The sequence below is a fragment of the Stegastes partitus genome, unplaced genomic scaffold (assembly GCF_000690725.1).
Source record: "Stegastes partitus isolate 25-593 unplaced genomic scaffold, Stegastes_partitus-1.0.2 Scaffold99, whole genome shotgun sequence".
In the NCBI taxonomy this organism is placed as follows: domain Eukaryota; kingdom Metazoa; phylum Chordata; class Actinopteri; family Pomacentridae; genus Stegastes; species Stegastes partitus.
In genome coordinates this window covers 306,905-325,143 of record NW_007577830.1, presented here as the reverse complement: position 1 = coordinate 325,143, position 18,239 = coordinate 306,905, and the positions used below count along the sequence as shown (strand labels likewise).

The 18,239-nt window shown below is 41.9% G+C and overlaps 2 protein-coding genes across 2 annotated transcripts; one reads left to right on the top strand and one right to left on the bottom strand.

Annotated features, from left to right (window-relative positions):
• Positions 1 to 1,001: 1,001 nt before the first annotated feature.
• On the top strand, positions 1,002 to 6,111 carry oaz1a (ornithine decarboxylase antizyme 1a). Its single transcript, XM_008277502.1, is given in 6 exon segments — positions 1,002 to 1,190; positions 4,021 to 4,087; positions 4,089 to 4,175; positions 4,266 to 4,441; positions 4,904 to 4,989; positions 5,469 to 6,111. Coding segments are annotated over 6 exon segments (666 nt in total). The 5' UTR covers positions 1,002 to 1,071; the 3' UTR covers positions 5,600 to 6,111.
• Positions 6,112 to 7,335: 1,224 nt separating this feature from the next.
• On the bottom strand, positions 7,336 to 10,409 carry LOC103354202 (pseudopodium-enriched atypical kinase 1). The gene is made up of 4 exons (XM_008277501.1): positions 10,218 to 10,409; positions 9,854 to 9,987; positions 8,957 to 9,516; positions 7,336 to 8,636 (listed from the first exon to the last, which is right to left on the bottom strand). Exons 1-4 carry the CDS (start codon positions 10,280 to 10,282, stop codon positions 7,647 to 7,649), a joined length of 1,749 nt encoding a protein of 582 aa, XP_008275723.1. The 5' UTR covers positions 10,283 to 10,409; the 3' UTR covers positions 7,336 to 7,646.
• Between the last annotated feature and the right edge of the window lie 7,830 nt (positions 10,410 to 18,239).

Sequence of the window (18,239 nt, the reverse complement as noted above, 5' to 3'; positions counted from 1 at the left end):
AAAAAATGTACCTAAAGTTGAAGAACTTTCTCTTGACAACTTGTTGACTGCAATAACAGAAATGCTGCACTGCTATTTTGTATAAATGTAAGTACAACTAGGTACATTATCCATCGTGCCATACCTGTACATACCCATATGTATATTCATATTTTTGCCTTCTTGTAATTTTGTATTTCTCGTCTTGCTTTCGCCATGCCTCATTTGTATCTAACTGCTGTGACACACAAAGGATGAGGAGGGAAAAAAAAATAGAGGTATCTTTCTCAGGATCTTGCAAAACTTTCTTGGGATCTCGAAATAACTTTTGCGATATCTTGCAAAACTACAGGTAACTCCAGTCCAGTAGGTGGCGGTAATGCACCTGAACTTTGGATGCCAACCGCCAAATCAATAGTAGAAGAAGAAAACTTACAGGTATACATACTTCTGGGTCTTTTTGGCAGTATGGAGAAATGACAATGGAGGACACCCATCTGTATGAGAGTTTCATTGAAATCGACCTAAACTATAAAGACTTTCAAGCAGTGCTTAACAAGAGGCACAGTTTTCACAAAACATCCAATAAGATCGATGTGACTTTTGCGAGATCTCACAAAAGTTTTTGCAAAAGTTTTTGCAAGATCCCAAGAAAATTTTGCAAGATCTCGCAAAAAGATACCTCTATTTTTTTTCCTCCTTTGTCTTTTTTTTTTCTTTCTCCATGTCCTTTCTGGTTCCGTACACTACAATATGACATAAAAGAGAGAACAATTATTATTATTATTATTATTTTTTATTTTTTTCCACTTTTGTATACAAGTCATGAAACCTTTTGACAGTCAAAATTAATCAGCCAATTTTTTAAAAATTTATTTATTTAATTTATTTTTTAATCTGTGCACCACAACAGGAGGTTTAAACCTGAGACGCTTGGTGAAAAGCCTCATTAAGTGCGTCATTTGTCGGCAGGACACGTCAGGACGAGCTGGCCCCTCCCCCTCAGAACTACCGCAGCTCTCCGCTCTCAGCAGCCCGACATAAGGCGACGAGGAGAGGACAGAGCGAGCAGCTGGTGTGGACGCTGGCCGGATGGTTAAATCTAACCTACAGACGATTTTGAATAGTCATTGTTTTGTTAGAGAAAAAGAGAGAAACTTATCCGAAATGCCAGTTATCGAGCAGTCCAGTAATAAACCCGAAAGTGACAGGTACGTCGTGGTCGTTTGTTATGAGTAGCTCAGCTAGGCTAAGTTTAAAAAACCGCGGCCTAGCTGAGATCCTCCGTGTATTTCCTGGAGCGGCTCGCACAATTCTTCGTGTTTGTTGTTTATATAACAGCACTGCTTGTGTCTGTTGTCGATTCTAAAGCACATTGTGAGCCGCATTTTGTTTGGTAGAACTTAATAAAACGAATTTACCACATCATTTTATAGTACAGCGCCGTTTCTGAATTGTAAACATTAGCTGAACATTGGAATCCAGGAAATAGACGGCTGTTGTTTTTTACGACCCAGCTAGCCAGGCTAATGTTAGCGCATAAGCTAATATGTGAAACGCCACAGAATTGCGTTGGCAAAATGCTAAGCTGTTATCTAGCTAAATGAAATTGTCGACATAGTTGACAGTATTTTGGCATATTTTCAAAATTATTGAAATACTAAGATTAAGTGTTGAAACGTTTAATTAATTAATTTTCTGGTCATTTGAAGCGCGTTGGCACAAGTTAACATGAATGTAAACCTTGAGCCGTTTTAGCTATTAGCTGGCGCTGTAACATCACTTTAATATTTTCATGTTGTCGTCGCTGCAGTGAAAATAATCAAACACAGTAAAACCTGATTGCTTTTGTTGTATTTGTATCGAATTTGAAATCTATCCTTTGAGAATACACGGGCCGCTAAAATATTGATGTAACGTTATGTAAACGCTAGCTTCGTGCTAACCGACGTAGTTGGAATGATGGCTGAATTGATGATTTGTTGCTTCATGCCTTGTTTTTTTCCGTTTGGCCCTCGGGCTCAGGTGTTAGCTCGCACTAAGACATTGTGTAACTTCCCCGAAAAGAAATTAGTCAGACCAGTTTGGTTTGTTATTGGGTATTCTGGCTCGATAGTTAATCAACATCTACAAAAAAAAAAAAAGCCATCGCAGTGTGCATTAGTGTAATTTGTTGTTGCATTAATCAGTGCGGGGGCAGCCGAAGGACTCCGAGGATAGACGGGCTGTTTTTCATTTACGTGCTGATTGAAAGGAAAACTCTGTAGTGGTTGACACCTGGAAATATAGATCGTAATTGAACAGTTGACGGCTCCGGGGTGTTGTTGCCTCAGTCGTGTCCTGACAGGATTTCGGTCGACGCTGTGTTCTATAGTGTTGTGAAGCACTCATAGGAAATTTCCACTGCACTGCGAAGGGGGGGTGGCATGGGCAAATTTGAGTCCAGTGATGACATATTGTACACAGAAGCCTGTTTAATAGGTGTTCAATTATTTTTGTTGTTTACCCTGGTGGTTTTGGCATTTATAGTGAGGGGCATAGATGCAGTTGTGCAACACTCGAGACTGATTGTAGTACATACTGAGATTTATATGTGTTTTTCTCTTAGCTTTTTCAAGCCCCAGCAGGTGCCTTCATAGATAGACGGACACAGTGCTAGTGGTCTATTTTGAAATGCGGCTGGTGTAGTCACAAGCTGCCCATATGAAGCTCCAACGTTGAAATTGTGTTGTCCTCGTAGAGATGAGTGGTTGTTTGCATTGTATTATTTGAAGGCAAACACAAGCTGGAGAGACTCGGTCGCTCATGTGACCAGAGCTGCTGTTTTTCTAAGGCAACCCGGGGTGTGAAACTGCATCGCTGCCTACTGTTTACGTGGGAATTTCAAAGAATGCTGAATCGATCGGAGGGAAAAATAACCTTGTGGTGCATGTTTGTATTCATGCAGAGATAAGTAGCATCGAGGGTTTGTGTAAAGATGGTAATTGGCTATTTTTTTCCCCTAATCTGATAATCTGATTTAAGGAGGAACTGTGTTAGTTTCAATTCTCCAATGCCTTGCAAGATTAGGCAGTAAGTTGGGATACTGCATATTGACGTGGTTAGTCATGAAAATGACACGGTTTCTCATTTGGTTTTCACACATCTGTTCCACATATAGCACAGCAGTGGCATTTGCGCAAGAGAGCATCTGTGTGCCTGAGAGCATTTGCATCACTGTGGTGCTGCTAATGGGTTTTGTTCCCAATAGGAGCTCTGAGAATAGGCCCGCTCCCAACACTGTAAATGTATGCAGCTACACACACAGACATCTGCGCAAGCAAGCCAAAGCTAAATCTATGGAGTGCTTTGACAGAGCTCTGAATTAAAATGGCTGCTGAATGCTGTTTGTCCATGTGTTGTAAACTGGAGCGACACGGTTAGTGAAGGGCTAAAGTAGGCTAATGGTTAGACAAACATAGCCTGTTCTTCTGGCTGGCTTCCTGTAACAGCCCTACAACAAGCTTAAAGTAACCCTAGTGACACCAGGACACGCAAATATGTCTGTTTGTTGTAAGTTATATGTCCTTCATACACAAATGAGGGCTTTTTCCACATGGGAAAGAGATGAGGACCTTGTGTTTGTGAGGTGAAAGCAACATTTGCATCAAGCTGATGTAATCAATATTTGATTGAAAGCAGACTCTAAATTGTGAAATTTTATTTTTGGTGAGTCAATAATCATGTGATGGAGTAACATTAGTCACTTCTGCTTCCCGTCTGTTCAGTAAATGCACGTGATGTCTCCAGAAACGTCTGTTCCTAAAATGAGGACAGTTACTGATTGAATTTTGGCCCCCCAGCGTTGCATTTGACTCTTAAGACTCACTCAACTTTAGCAAATGTTTTACTGTCGTTCTATTGATAAATCACTCAGCGCTATAAAGTGTGCCAGGCCCGCCGGTTATATTCAGAGTTTGGTTTGTGTTGTGTAGCAGAGCCTCCAGTGAACATTCCACTTACAATGGCTCCGTCTGTGTGTGCGTTTGTTTCGCTTTCCAGTATCTCCAGTCCCAGGAGGTGCTCCCGCTGTTGCAGTAACCCGTGTCCGGGGCCTCTGTGGTGCTCCTGATGCCCCTCTCCCACCCCTGAAGATCCCAGGTGGGCGAGGGAATGACCAGCGGGATCACAATCTTTCAGCTAAGCTATTCTATTCTGTAAGTTTAACAACTTTTGAATTATTTTGTTTATTTTTTTTTACTTCATCAAAACTGAACGTCTCACACTTTTCCTCTCCATCTTTCCAGGATGCTCAGTTGCTGGTTCTTGAGGAGCCTCCACCTGCCAACGGCAGAGTGCGTTTCTTGCTCTTTGAGCCCCGCCGCTCCGAAGGAAAGCACTGTGTCTGGAGGGCGGCGCTGAAAGGGGGGAACCTTTATGTTGAAATCCCTCCTGGAGCTTTGCCCGAGGGCAGCAAAGACAGGTCAGTAGATGGAAAGTTTTTGTTCATAATTTAAAAGGGAAATCCTTTGTTTTGCTCTCCTTAATAAAACAAAATAAGCTGTTTTAATTAATTAACAAAATCTACATTTCTACATGGAAACAAAATGAATAAATGAATGCAGAAGTCAAAACCGACATTCCTGTTTTCTTAACTTGTGCTGTTGATGAATTGTTTTACCGAAACAAAGCGTGTCTGTAAATGTAGATAATAGTTGTAATTTGTAAATATATAGTACATTTAAAGTGCTTAAGTCTGATTGACAAAATCCATGACTCACGTGAGCTGTAGGCCTCAAGCCTTTGGGTGACGCTGTTGTTTAGTTTGGGGTGGGTTTCACAGAAATGCACTTAGACTGTCACGTCCAAATCATTTTCCACTGAAATGATTAACAGCCCTCTGATAAATCATTCACACTTTTTTGCTTGTTATTTTTCTTTACAGTTTTGCCCTTCTGCTGGAATTCGCAGAAGAGCAGCTGCAGGTTGATCACGTGTTCATCTGTTTTCATAAGAGCCGTGACGATAGAGGTGAGACTTTATTCTTTGCCTGGGTTTCTTAAACTGCTAACACTTTATTTATCAACTCAGAAACGACACAAGGAATTAATGCTGAACGGTACTAAAAGAAATGATCACTTTTTTGAAAACAAATACAAGCTAGTTTCTAGATACCCTTATGTGATGTGATCTGCCCTTATCCTATGTAGTGTATATTGAATAGACCTTTAGCTACTGTAACACCAACAAATCTCGCTCCTTCTTTAAATACCTACAAGTGTATTTAAAAAGCACAATGCATCCTTTATTGGTTTTCTGATAGTTGTTTTCTTAATCAGTGCCTTTCAAGATTACATCCTTTGTTCATTACATGCCAAGAATGCATCATATTATATATTTATTCTGACATGGGTAGCACTAACTGGTCAAAGGTTTGGAACATGTAACTTCTATGTCAATATCAGAACATCTTACTGATGCTCATCTCTTCACATCTCATCTGTTCTCAGCATCCCTGCTGCGTACATTCAGTTTCCTGGGCTTTGAGATTGTGAGACCGGGTCATCCCCTCGTCCCCTCCCGCCCTGACGCTTTCTTCATGGCTTACAGCATCGAGCGAGACTCCTCCGACGACGATTAAATGACGCTGAGCAGTTACAAAATGTTTGTTGTTCTTATTTCGATCCACACCCACACGTCTTTATAATTTCTGGAAATGAATATATTATACAAGTTCAGTATGGTTGAGGTGTCCTGTCAGAGGCTCCCGTTTTTTTTCTTTTGTTTTGTTTTACCTACCGTGTGCTGTGTTTCAATGAGATTTGCACTAGGGTAAGATGTTAATATACCAGGAATGTAAAGCAAAAGCCCACAGAATATCTGGGCGATGCATCCTCACCACTGTATTACTCTCCATGATGTGTAGTGCTGACTCTGTTCACCCTTCCTGAACCCTGATCATCTCCACAGTATATTTATGATAAATTTAAATCTTACTCATGTAAGTAGATGTGTTTTCATAGTAATTATCGGTTGATTCTCCTGTTAATATTGATTTTTTTTTTTTTTTTTAATGTGTGCATGATTTTTGTTTTGATCCACTTGATAGAAATCTGCATGTTGTAACTGTACTAAATAAAAGTGCTCACCTTAGTGGCATGTGTGGTGTTGTGACTCACTCAGACATTCAGCCTTTAAGAGTGAAGGTCTCCGGCAGTACAATGTGCTGCTTGTTTGCATCTGAAGGGGAAAAACACCTGTTGGCCACATTCACGGCCAGAGCAAGCAGCTGGCTGGTTTATAACTTTGGCCTTGAAAGCTTTAAATTTTCTATAGTTCTGCATAAATATGATGTAAGGCATGATCGGAGCGTCCTTTAAAAATAAAAGACAGACAACCTAATTAAACAAAAAAGGAGAAAAATGCCATAATTAGTGGGAAAAATAATCCAAGTTTGTGACCAATATGTGAGCCTTTGCATTAATAACTACAGCTAAATGTGGCAGTAATCGTCCCATATAGAACAACATGAACTCTGGGATTTTGGGATGTTTCCTCACATGAACTGGTTACCTCAGACCCTTTCATAACACCTCTATTTGACTGAGGTCAGGACTTTGCCTTGCCCATTCCTAAACATTAACTTTGTTCTTCAGTAGAATAACTTGTGTGCTGAAGATGATTTTCTTGCTGCATGACTCACTTTCTGCTGAGGTTTCGTACATGGACAGATGAGCCCACATTGTCCTTTTTCTTGTATAATTCAGAAATTGTTCAGTCAATAACTGAGCCATACTGGCTTAGATGAAGAAAAACAGGCCCAAAACATGATGATACCACCTCCATGCTTTACAGATAGGATGAGGTTCTTATGTTTTTATGCACTGTTTTCTTTTCTGCAAACATATCGCCTCTTATTCAAAGAGGTTCGATTTTAATTTCATCCAAATGTCAGCCTTCTGGCACGTGATTTTAGGTACTTGTCATCTGCAGATGGGCAGCAACGTCTTTGACCTGCCATGCTCATCATTGTTACTGTCCTGCTGCTGGACTTACGAAAATTAGCATCAGCTAGTTTAAGCGAGACCTTTAGCTGCTCAGAAGTTTCTCTGGGTTCCCTCCTGACCTTACAGACTTATACAGATCTTGCTTTTGGAGTGTTTTTGTTAGTCGACAGCAACAAGGATCTTGAAATTGCTCCATTTGTACACAGTCTGGCTGTGAAACTACTTGGTTTTGGAACCTTTACCAGCTGATGAGCTTAAACCTGTCAGTAGTGGGACTGTATCTTAAAGCATTTTACTTGAAATCTTGATCGGTGCACAGAAATATAACATCACAATTTACTGCAAACCAGTGAGAGGTGCACAGAGAGAAATGGAAATATAGAAATCTTTAATAAAAACAACGGAAACTCAGAAACTAGTTTGTTTATCAAAGATTCCGTCACTTATAACAAGAAGCTTATCAAAAAAGGAAGCTTTTAATGACTAGTGATGCATTTTTTATGCCAGTATTACAGAGCTGTATATGAACATTCTAACTGAAAGAGGGATGATGGAAATATATTTTTTACTACGGTCAAAGCTGTGAGTTATTTTCAATATGATACAGACGGACAGTTTATAGATCTTTAAAGGGGCTATTTCATTTTCAACAGTTACTTACATTTTGTCTGTGAGCTTTCGTCAGTGATCAGAACGCCACAACTGACCGGTCACGCTCACAACTGTTTCACAGTCTGTAAATGACAGATATTGCAGACACATGCAGTCCTCCCAGTCCAGAGCAGACTGATCCTGGATCAGTCCTCTCTCTGCCAACTTCATCACCAGCAGGGCTCGTTTGATCATCAGCCAGTTATGCACAGCGCTGGTTGTGGAGCCTCGGTGACCGAAGAGAGGGACACGTGGACCCCAGAGGAGGACCTGAAGCATGGCGGCTACGTCTGACATCTGAGGCCCGCTGCCACTCTGCAGCACGGAGGACACGTGAAGAAGACTGGCTCGGTATGAAGACAGAGCTGAATGCAGAGATGTTTGACTGTCTTCTGGGTGCAGGCAGAACTGAATTAAAGCTGCGATCTGGAGTTTGATGGTGGTAAGAGGCTGAGGTAGAGAAAGAGCAGAAGACTGTGGCCTCAGCACCACACGAGGGGAACCTTGTGTCTTCCACAACATCTGGATCCTACATTTTTCCTCCGTCACTTCCCACTCCATTTTTTCCACCTTGTCCTTCTCCCTGCTGGGCCACACTAGGAGGATCTCCTGGGGTCTGAGCTCAGCTGCAGCAGCACTGTTGTGGTACAGATGGTGCGAGCCCATTAAAATCTGCAGCAGCAGAACACAAACCTGTCGGTCATAATCCAAACACTCTCTGCTGCTCTGCAGCGAGCGGCCGTCCTGAACAAAGTCCTGTAGAGTGGCCTGTGGCAGGTCTCTCTCAACGCTCACAGTGCGACCTTTCTGAAGGAAAACCTGAACTGTGGGGACACTCATGTTTATTGGCTCTGTGCTGCTTCCATCTGGTGGTTTAGCAGAAGAGGCTGCTCTGGGATCCTCAGTTTGCAATGTGCTGCTGTTGTTTTTGCTGGGTTGAAAAGTGGCAATAACATCTTGCACATTGACATGCGATGGCTGATGTTGGGTGCGAGCTGAAGCATCAGTCTGTTGGTGTACCTGCATAGAATAAAAACAATTAACATATAATCACTTGCACTGAAGCAGGGTTTAGTCATTATTTTATAAAGAAGATATTGTGCTGCAGCTGTGACACCTGATGACAGTTTAGAGGAAGTGCTGTGGGTACCGCAAGTCATCACAACAGTTGTCAAAGTTGATAAAGATCATGTTTTGTTACTGGTTGCTATGTGCAACATACACTTTGTCTGCATTCATTTTCAAGTGCAATGTAGCTGTAAGTGTTATGAGTAGATTCACAAGTTGTGATACTGAACATACAGAACATGTTGTGTGGAGCGAATAGAAGAGGTCATTACCCTCAAACCGAGCACCCTCCCTGGGAACTTGGGGCTGTGCAGGCTGTAGTAAGTCGTATCACCGATCTGCTTTGGCTTGCTGCCCTCACACAGCAGGAAATCCTGAGGCTGGTATGAGCTGCCGTCCCTCCCTGCAGCCTCTCCCTGCAGCAGGCTCCCGGCCTCCGCGCTCTGTGCCATGCTTCTGAGAAAGAGTAGGTGGCGATGCTGGATCCCCTGAGAAACCACCCTCTGGTCGACGAAACCGCTGAAGAGGAAGGGCAGTTGTTCATCTGGAGTGTCGAAAGACAGCTGGGAGAAGGACAGCGAGGGGACAGGACTCCTTCTGGCTGCTTCAGTCTCTTCTGTCTCCTCTTCGAAATAGGTACCAGGCATGGGTCTCATCATGTACAGAGGGTTGTCAAAGTTTTGAGGCAGTCTCTTCAGAGGAGGGAAGGGAGACAGAGGAGAGAGTGGAGCGACAGTCATGGCGGGTTGGGAGAAGGCCCGAGTCAACCTCTTCTTCGGAACAGGCGGCGGGATGTCATCGGAGAAAAATCTCAGCTGATGTCTGGAGGAATCTGACGGTGAGAGGGATTTAAGTCAGACTACAGCAGAGAGGAATGAAGAGACAGTAACTCCAGAACAGTCTGTAGAATCTGCAAGTCACTGTTTAAACACCACATGTATTTCGCTGAAAGCAAAAGTTTAAGTAGGTGACTTCCTCTCTTTAGTTCTCACGAACTGAAAGGCGAACTGAGAGGAATAAACCACATGTTGTACCGGGCCACGTCTTTTCCCCATCACGCTGAGCTGTCAGTCACAAACAGCTGGCGATGGCGTGAAATAACATTTATCTGTTCTGACGACGTTATTTGCAGCCACTACCCCTCATGAAACTCCCTTCATCAAACCTACCGTAGCGCTGGTGTATGGGGCACTGGGCCGCATGACAGTCGGTGGCATCGGGGAAAACATCGTTGTACGCATAGTTTTGATGCTGGAGTCCAACGGGGCTGAGCATAGCACAGTCAGACTCTGCACTGGAGCGTCTGAGGGATGCACAGAGTAACATATGCACAAACAATCTGATGCTGCAAGAAGTTATAGGTGCAAGTTCTGTGGTGCAAATTACATATACGTGGATGCAGTGATGAGCTTTGCAATCTGCATTTGTCTTCTAATCAGGATGCTCCAACAGCAGTTTAGTTCAAGAACCAATGAGAGATTCTGGAGTATAAGCACAACCAATAAAAGGCAGATAAAATATGTAGTTTGTTACCTGTGCTGTTTGACGGGTAAAGCTGGTGGCTGCTCCTCCGTCCTGCTGCCGACGCCAGACGCCATCAGGTATCTACGAAGTTAAAACACTCGACCTGCTCCTGCACCTCTGACACGCTTCACTCCTGACACACAACGCAGCGAGTGTGAGGTGACTAACCCATGCTGAAAGACTTCCTGTCTATCTCAGTTACTCCCTCTGTCATTTTTTTTTCTCTGCCTCTTACTACCTCATCCTCCTAAGTTGAACATTTTAAAGTGAGCTTCTTTTTTTTTTTTTCATTTTCTGTTGCTCAGCCTATCGCTGGCTCTGATGATTTTCAGTCTAAGCTTGAGGTTGGCACCGGAAAAGTTATGTCTGTTCTGAGGGTAAAACTGCACTCTGAGTTAACCTCAGCTTGACAGAATGGGGAACAGCAGTTTCACCCGAGCCCCTTCAATTTGCAGTTGTTTTTTTTTTTTGCCCTTCTTTTTCTCAGTTGTAGTTGATCTACATTCGCCATGTGCAGCTTCAGCGTGCAGTTTGTCTCCTCTGGATGATGCAGTTTGAGCCTTTACGTGTGCAATAAGTTCTCAGAGGCTCGGTGCTTGCATGTGGTTGCTTTTGCTTTTACTGACTTTGAAGGAAAGGAACAATATTTAAGCAGATAAAGACAGGTGTAAGAGCTTGTAGCTGCCTCCTGAAAGGGCCGTGAGTATCAGGAAGCAGCTGCTCAGTGTTTCCTTTAACCTCTTCTCAGGAATGACAGGGCTGGAAATTTTTTATTTATTTATTTATTTTTGGTGAAAATGTAATTCAACTCATAAACCATTTCTGTCTGCAATCAAGTTGACCAAGAAATGTTTTCTTTTACTAACTGTATGTCCTGACAACCAACCAAATGAGACCAAGAGCCTATAGCCACATTTTACACTGTAAAAAATATACTTTTAAAATATTTTTCTTTTACACATTTTCAAAGTTTTGATAAATTACAGATCACAGAAAAGGAACATATTTTATGCATTAACATTGAAAAAAACTGACAAAAAAAGGTGAATTATGTCAACATCAAAAATTTGTATTTTTATAAGGTTGGACTGTAAAATGACACGATACACACATTTTTATTTTTAATTTTTTTGCTGTAATTAAATCAGCAAAAATATTTTATTTTACAGATATTTGTCTTTTTTGAAAATATATTTATATAATTTTTTTATTTTTTTAGTGACAAATTATTTTACAGAAATTTTGTTAAATTACAGATAATATCCAGTAAAATTCCAGAAAAAATATTAATTCACATGTTGACTGTAAATTAAAAGTATTTAGTTATTTTACAGTACATGACTATAAAATAAAGTTTTAAAATATTTAAATCAGCTAAAATTATTTATATTTTACAGACAGTTGCTGTTATTTTCAACTTTTATAGTTTTTGAACAATACAGCATTCCATTGATATGATTTTTATTGTATTTTCCTGATACCTTTGCTGCCAAATTTTCTTTTTTTGTTGTTTAAAAAAGATTATAACCTTTTTATAAATGTTATTTTTAACAGTATAGCTGATCTGTGAGCCTGTAAGTGAGCTGAAAGCTATCACTAGCATGTGAATATGAAAGTCCAAAATGAATCCTGTCCATAAGGCCATGCTGCTGGTGTAGATACTATAAATGGGGATGTTGTGGGCAAACACACGCTACAAAGCCTCTTAAATATTAACGACTCATTGTATTAATATTTATGACGAACAAATCAATCGTCACCCTGCAGCGCCACTTACAGACCTACAGTGTCAGAAAGGCACAAGTGGATAAACAAGTGATTGTCGTTGCCAGTTTAGGGTATCCTGATTGGTGCAATGACACAAGTGTGATGTCAGTGATATATATAAAACTCCCACACACCCATATCTGTCTATGATATTCTAATATCTGTCATTATCTGGGCTGTCGTGCTTCCTTGAGTGCATTGTGCTGCTGAAGTGCCCCACAATGACTCACACATCCTCTGGGTTAAAGGCCTGTTGTCTCTCAGTTTTTCAGTATCTGTCAGACCACAACGGTCATCTATCTCACTGAAAGCATAATGGAAACATCTAAGAGTGACACGGCAGCACCATGTGTTTTCCAATAGATCATTTAAACTCTGGTGTGTGTCTGAGCAGCACGTTAATGTTAAATCTTTTCAGCTTTTTCTGTTTCCTTCTAAAGGCTGAACTTCTACTGAATTTTCACTTCCATCTGAGAACAGAAACGGAGAAGCATGCACACGTCAGAGGATCAGAATGGGTCACCTGCTTTACACAACTGGTGCCACACAACCTCACCATATACAGGAGAGAGCAAAAGTTTACACACCCTTGTGCAGACCATGTATATCATAGCAGCCTTGAGTTTCAAATGACTCCTATAACTCTTAACTTTCTATAATGGAACCTTTGAAACACATGGTCAGAGCAACCAATCATGCATTTGGGTTCTGTCATAGGTTTATTAGAGCTCTTCTGGAAATGTTGCAACATTTTCTGGGTCAAAATGTCTTTGATTCAATTTTAACACTTGTGTGGTGATCCTAGTTTTGCGCATTTGTGGTGAAACACTCTTTGGTGTATGTTCTGGTTGTTTTTGGTGGCTGCTGGTGTTTTTCAGGCTGGGCGGGGTTTTTGGACGGGAGACGTTTCACTCACTCTATCCCACACCTGAGGCTCATCAGTCATCAGTATAAAGCCTGCCTCCACCTGTGCTCCAGCGCCAGTGGATTATCCTCCCACGAGTGGCAACAGACCAGCTTGACTGTGTAGAAGAATTGTGTTTAGAGAATCTTGCTTTGTCTAACTTCTACCTTTGTCTGCGCTTTGCTACCAGAACCTCCCTGACGGACCGACGTATTCCCCGGCCTAGCCCTTTGCAGCTCCCTCACTCGGCTCCCCTCATGTGCTTCCTGGTGTCTTCTGTACCTTGCAGCCTGAGTAAATCCTTCTTTCCTAACCACCAACCCCTCTCTTGCTGTTTTGGGTCCCTTTCCTGTGAACCTTAACAACTTGGTTAAACGTCCTTTGGCCATTTCGAGGCACTTTCAGTAGCTGTTTGCAAGTTTCTGAAAGCTCCTGGTTGTATCATTGACCACTGCTTTTGACAGCATTGGTGCACTTTAGCTAAATTTGTTTGCTTTCTGACACAGACTTATTTCTTTAGCACAGTTTACAGGTTCATCATGTGGTTTAAGTCAGGACTTTGGGGAGAGGCCCGTCTAAAACCTGAATTCTAGCCTGATTTAGTCATGTTTTGATGTGTGTTTTGGGGTCATTGTCTTGTTGGAACACTCAAATGCATCCAAAACCAAACCTTCAAGCTAATAATTTTAGGGTTTCCTGAATAAGGTGGAGGTAATCCTCCTTCTTCATTATTCCATTTAGTTTATGTAAAGCACAAGATCCACTGGCACCAAAACCCCAGAGCATGATGCTGCCACCACCGTGCTTGGTGGTAGGTTTGGTGTTCTTGAGGTTAAAGGCCTCACCTTCTCTCCTCCACATGTATTTCTGGTCAGTGTGCTAGCTCTTTATTTTATTTTACAGCAGAACTTTCATCTGGAAGGCTTTTTCTTTGTTCATGTAATCAGCAGCAAATTTTAATTGAGCTTTAAGGTGCTGCTTCTGGATGAGGAGCTTCCTTCTTGCACGGCAACTTCTCAGTCAATAGTGAAGTAAAACAGTGTTTCAGCAGCTTCAGACCTGCTTTTTAGCGATTCTTGGTCAATTCTTGACCATCCTGACCAACTGTCTCTCAGCAGCAAATGATAGTTTGTGTTTCCTTGCTGATCATGGAAGTGACACAACAGGGCCATGCACTTCATACTGACCAACGATTGTTTGTACAGATGAATTTGGAATCTGTCGCTGCTTTAAAATGGCTCAAGTGACTTTCTTGACTTGTCCAAGTCAATGATTTGCTTTTTCAGATGTTGGCTGAGCTCTTCAGACTTTCCCACTGTAATGTTTGTAGCTGAGTCAAATAAAAGCATCAAATGGGCCCTATTTAAACTGGCTTAGAGGAGTCACCAGCTGTAGTCAATCATAATCAAGAAGTTAGGAGGCCATGCCACTAAGAACTTTTGATTGCCACAACTTTCTACATCACCAAAATCGATAGTTCATGTCAATTCTGGTGATGTAAGTATATTTTTGACACAGTAGATTTTGTCAGATTTCCAGAACACCTATAATAAATGTATGAAAGTGTTCCTGATTGTTTAGTTTTTTGGAAACTTTAGAGTTATGAGTCAGTGAAAACTCAAGACTGCCATGATATACACGGTCTTTACAAGTGAATGTAAACATTTGTTCATAACTTAATGTACTTTATTCCACACAAGTTTTTGGCTGTCTTTCCTCATTTCAGTGGTATAAAGCAAAATGTGAATTTCTTCCATTATCAGTTGAAGAAAGTGTCACATTATTAGAAATTTTCTGCAATAAATCCATCCATCCATTATCTATACACCGCTTAATCCTCACTAGGGTCGTGGGGGGCTGGAGTCTATCCCAGCTGACTTAGAGACAGACAACCAAGCACACTCACATTCACACCTACGGACAATTTAGAATCACCAATTAACCTCAGCATGTTTTTGGACTGTATGGGAGGAAGCCGGAGAACCCGGAGAGAACCCACGCTGCACGGGGAGAACATGCAAACTCCACGCAGAAAGATCCTGGTGTCCTCACTGGGACACGAACCGGCGACCTTCTTGCTACGAGGCCACGGTGCTAACCACCGGGCCACCTTGCAGCCCTCTGCAATAATTCATTTTGATGAGCGTTTGTGGAAACTGTCGAGAGAGATGTTGGTTCAGCTTGTGGAGGCTGTTGTTTGTGGTTGAACTGTGTTGTTAGTGGTGTTTCTGACTTTTTTTGAACACTGATTATAAGAAAATAATATTTTAAAAAATGCAATTAAATTCGGAGGTGGACTGTGGTATATCGGAGAGAAGTTCTGTAACTTACTTTATTTTTTAATCAAGATAAACTTTGTCTCACACTCATCTGCACCTCCCTCTGTGTGTGTTTCCATAATTACAAACCCAATATTTCTCTAACTTCAGTCCTAAGCAATTAGCGCGCTTTGTTTAAAGAAGGTTTTAAAGAGACTGAATATAATCAGAGCTGAAACCCTTGTTTGCCTCAAAGCATTCATGAGAAATCGATTACATCATGCGTATAAACAAAGGACATGGAGAGTGATTAGAAATTTAGATCACCTTTATCTTTTTCTTGTGTTCAAGGACTCACTCCTGTATTTTCCTCGCCTGCTGCTTAGAGCAGAGCACTCCGCGCCATAATGATATTAACCCACTACATTTCAGTGTGTGGGAGCGGTAAGGATGCCGGCTACAGGGGTGCATTAGGAGACCATCACTAAGGGCCTCTTCACAGAACCTCTTCATATGCTAAAGAGCAAAATGCTTGGTTTCTGTGCCTGAGGGACACATTGAGAGCTGCAGGACTCAGTGTTCAGGCCGACTGTGGAAACTATAAAAAGGTACAAGGGAGTGAATGGGAGTAGGAAGCCTGGGATGGAATGACATTTAAAAGCATGAACGTGATCGAGGAATTCATTAACCTGAAACAAATGGAGTGTTTGTTCTGATCATCATGAGGATCTTAAAGGTGACCGTCCCTGGTTCTCGACATAGGAGTTGGGTTTTGTAGCAAAACAAGCCACCTTTAGTTTTAGCGAACAAGAAACAAATACTTTAATATGAAAGATCGTTAGAGAAGACAAAATAGTGCAGGAGTAGTATGTTTTTCAAGAGGTTTCACAGTTTAATCATACTGAAGTTATTGTCTTTCTACATCAAATAAAACTGCGTTTCATAAAACGCTTCAAGGTCATATTTTTTAAATGAATAAATGCATAATTGAAGTTCATTTCTAATGGCGGGGGATGAAGTGTTTCCTTATAAGCTCGTAGAAGTGGCGTTTAAGCTTGGCATCTGGGTGTCTTGCTGTAGAAGAGGATGACGATGAGGCTGAGGCGTTGCCGAGGGAAGCAGAAGAAGCTTCTTTCTTGACTAATCTGTCCTTAGTCTGCGAGTCAGTCGAGTCTTTGGATAGTCTCTTCTTGACTCCCGACAGGTGGGAGGACTTATTGTCTTCTGGGTTCATCCCTGGAGCTTTGCTGACACAGCGTGGAGTCTCGTCGTCTTTGTTTAAGCGGCGCAGCCCAGCTTGGCAGAGAAGTGCCTCCTCGCTGGCCATCTGGGGGCTCTGGCTTAAGGTGACAAAGCCGTATGGAGTGGTGACTTTAGTCAGGTGAGGCAGGGAGAGGGCGGCTCTGCTCGCCGGGTCCAGGCAATGTTGGGCGTCTTTGTAGGAGCTGGGGTAGTGCATCTCCCTCTGAAGGAGAGATCTCCTCTTGGTCAAAGGGTCTGAGACACTTCTCTCGGCTCTGCGGTCTGACAGAACCAAACTGAGGCCGGAGAACGATGTAGACGATGAGATTCTGCTGCAGAGAGGAACAGATGACTCCAAGTCTGTCCCGGAACTCCTCGAGCCTCCATCTGATTCTGGATCGTTTTCTTCTGCGTCCTTGTCCAGTGATCTGAGGCTGGTCTGCACCGACAGACTTGGTATGGTGAACTGCGGGATGCTGTCAGGTGTCAGGATGTTTGGAAATATGTTCTCACGGCTCGTCTGAGAGTCTGTAGAACACCCGAAGGACTTTGCACTGCCGGTCGCCCACAGGAGTGCACGGATCCCTGCGCTGCTGTGCCTGCGAGATAAAGCGAAATCATCTGAAGGTTTGGTTCTGCTACAGATAGTTCCAATGCTGAACGTTCTTGTGACTGGATTTTTATCCATTTTTAAATATCTCACACTCTCTCTCTCTGCAGCCAGACTTGGTTGTAGTTTGGCAAGAGAGCTGTGACAGGCAGCTTTTATAGTTTTGTCTTTTACCAAATGCATCAACATGCACGTAATTGTGACGAAACCCAGTACCGGAAATGGTTGCCAATTAGGGAGCTTGTTCAGTATGGAAGGAAATAATGATGAGCCTCTTTATTAAACATCATTCATATGCATATGAGCAGACAGAACAGCAGCCTCTCGCCGTCTCTCAAACCATCTGGTGACTGCATGCAGGATGTATAGTCTGAAATTAAATATGAACTCCTTTTTGGGAAGAAATCATTTACCTTTTAATGTTTAAAGGATTTTAGCCTGTTGTTATGTGCAGTGGTGCTGCTGGTATTGTTTATTCTCAGTACTAAGTGATCTACTGAATATGGAAGTCCTGGGGGCAGATAAAACGCTGCAGTCTTTCTTTGTCTTCAGGAGGAGCAGCAGCGTAGATGGTGATAGAGGAGGTGAAGATGGACTCAGTGATGAAGGTGTAGAAGTGCACCACCATTGTCTTCGGGAGTAAGTGCATCTTCTGTCAGGCTTTTTTTGGTTCGGAGCGGATGTTCAGCTGATGATCAAGCTCCCACTTGTAGGTGAATATAATACAGAAATAATCTTGATGTAAGGAGGTTGAGAACAACAATCATCACATGCTCCTCAACGTGACTCTACAAAAAAAAAATTGTGTGTTTTGTTCAGCCAACAGTCCAAATCTCAAAGGTTTGACACATACAATGCCTATGAAAAGTGTTCACCCCCCCTGGAAAGTTTTCCCTTTTATTGCTTTTCAACATTGAATCATGACCAATTTAATTTGGCTTTTTAAAAAAAATATTTTTTCCATGAACCTGTATTTTCAAAAAGATTCTTTAATGTCGAAATGAAAATCAATTTCTACAAAGCAATGCCAATAATTAAATATGTGAAACATAAAATAAATAGTTGCGTAAGTATTCATCCCCTTTAAAGTGGTTCACCAAATTCAACACAGGTGCAGCCAATAGGTGCCAGAAGTCACACAATTAGTTAAATGGAGATAATCTGAGTGCAGTGAATGAGTGAAGGAGGGAGGCCACTAAGACACTGGCTGGTGAGGCTGTGGCGAAGAGAAAGACACTGATGAAAATAAG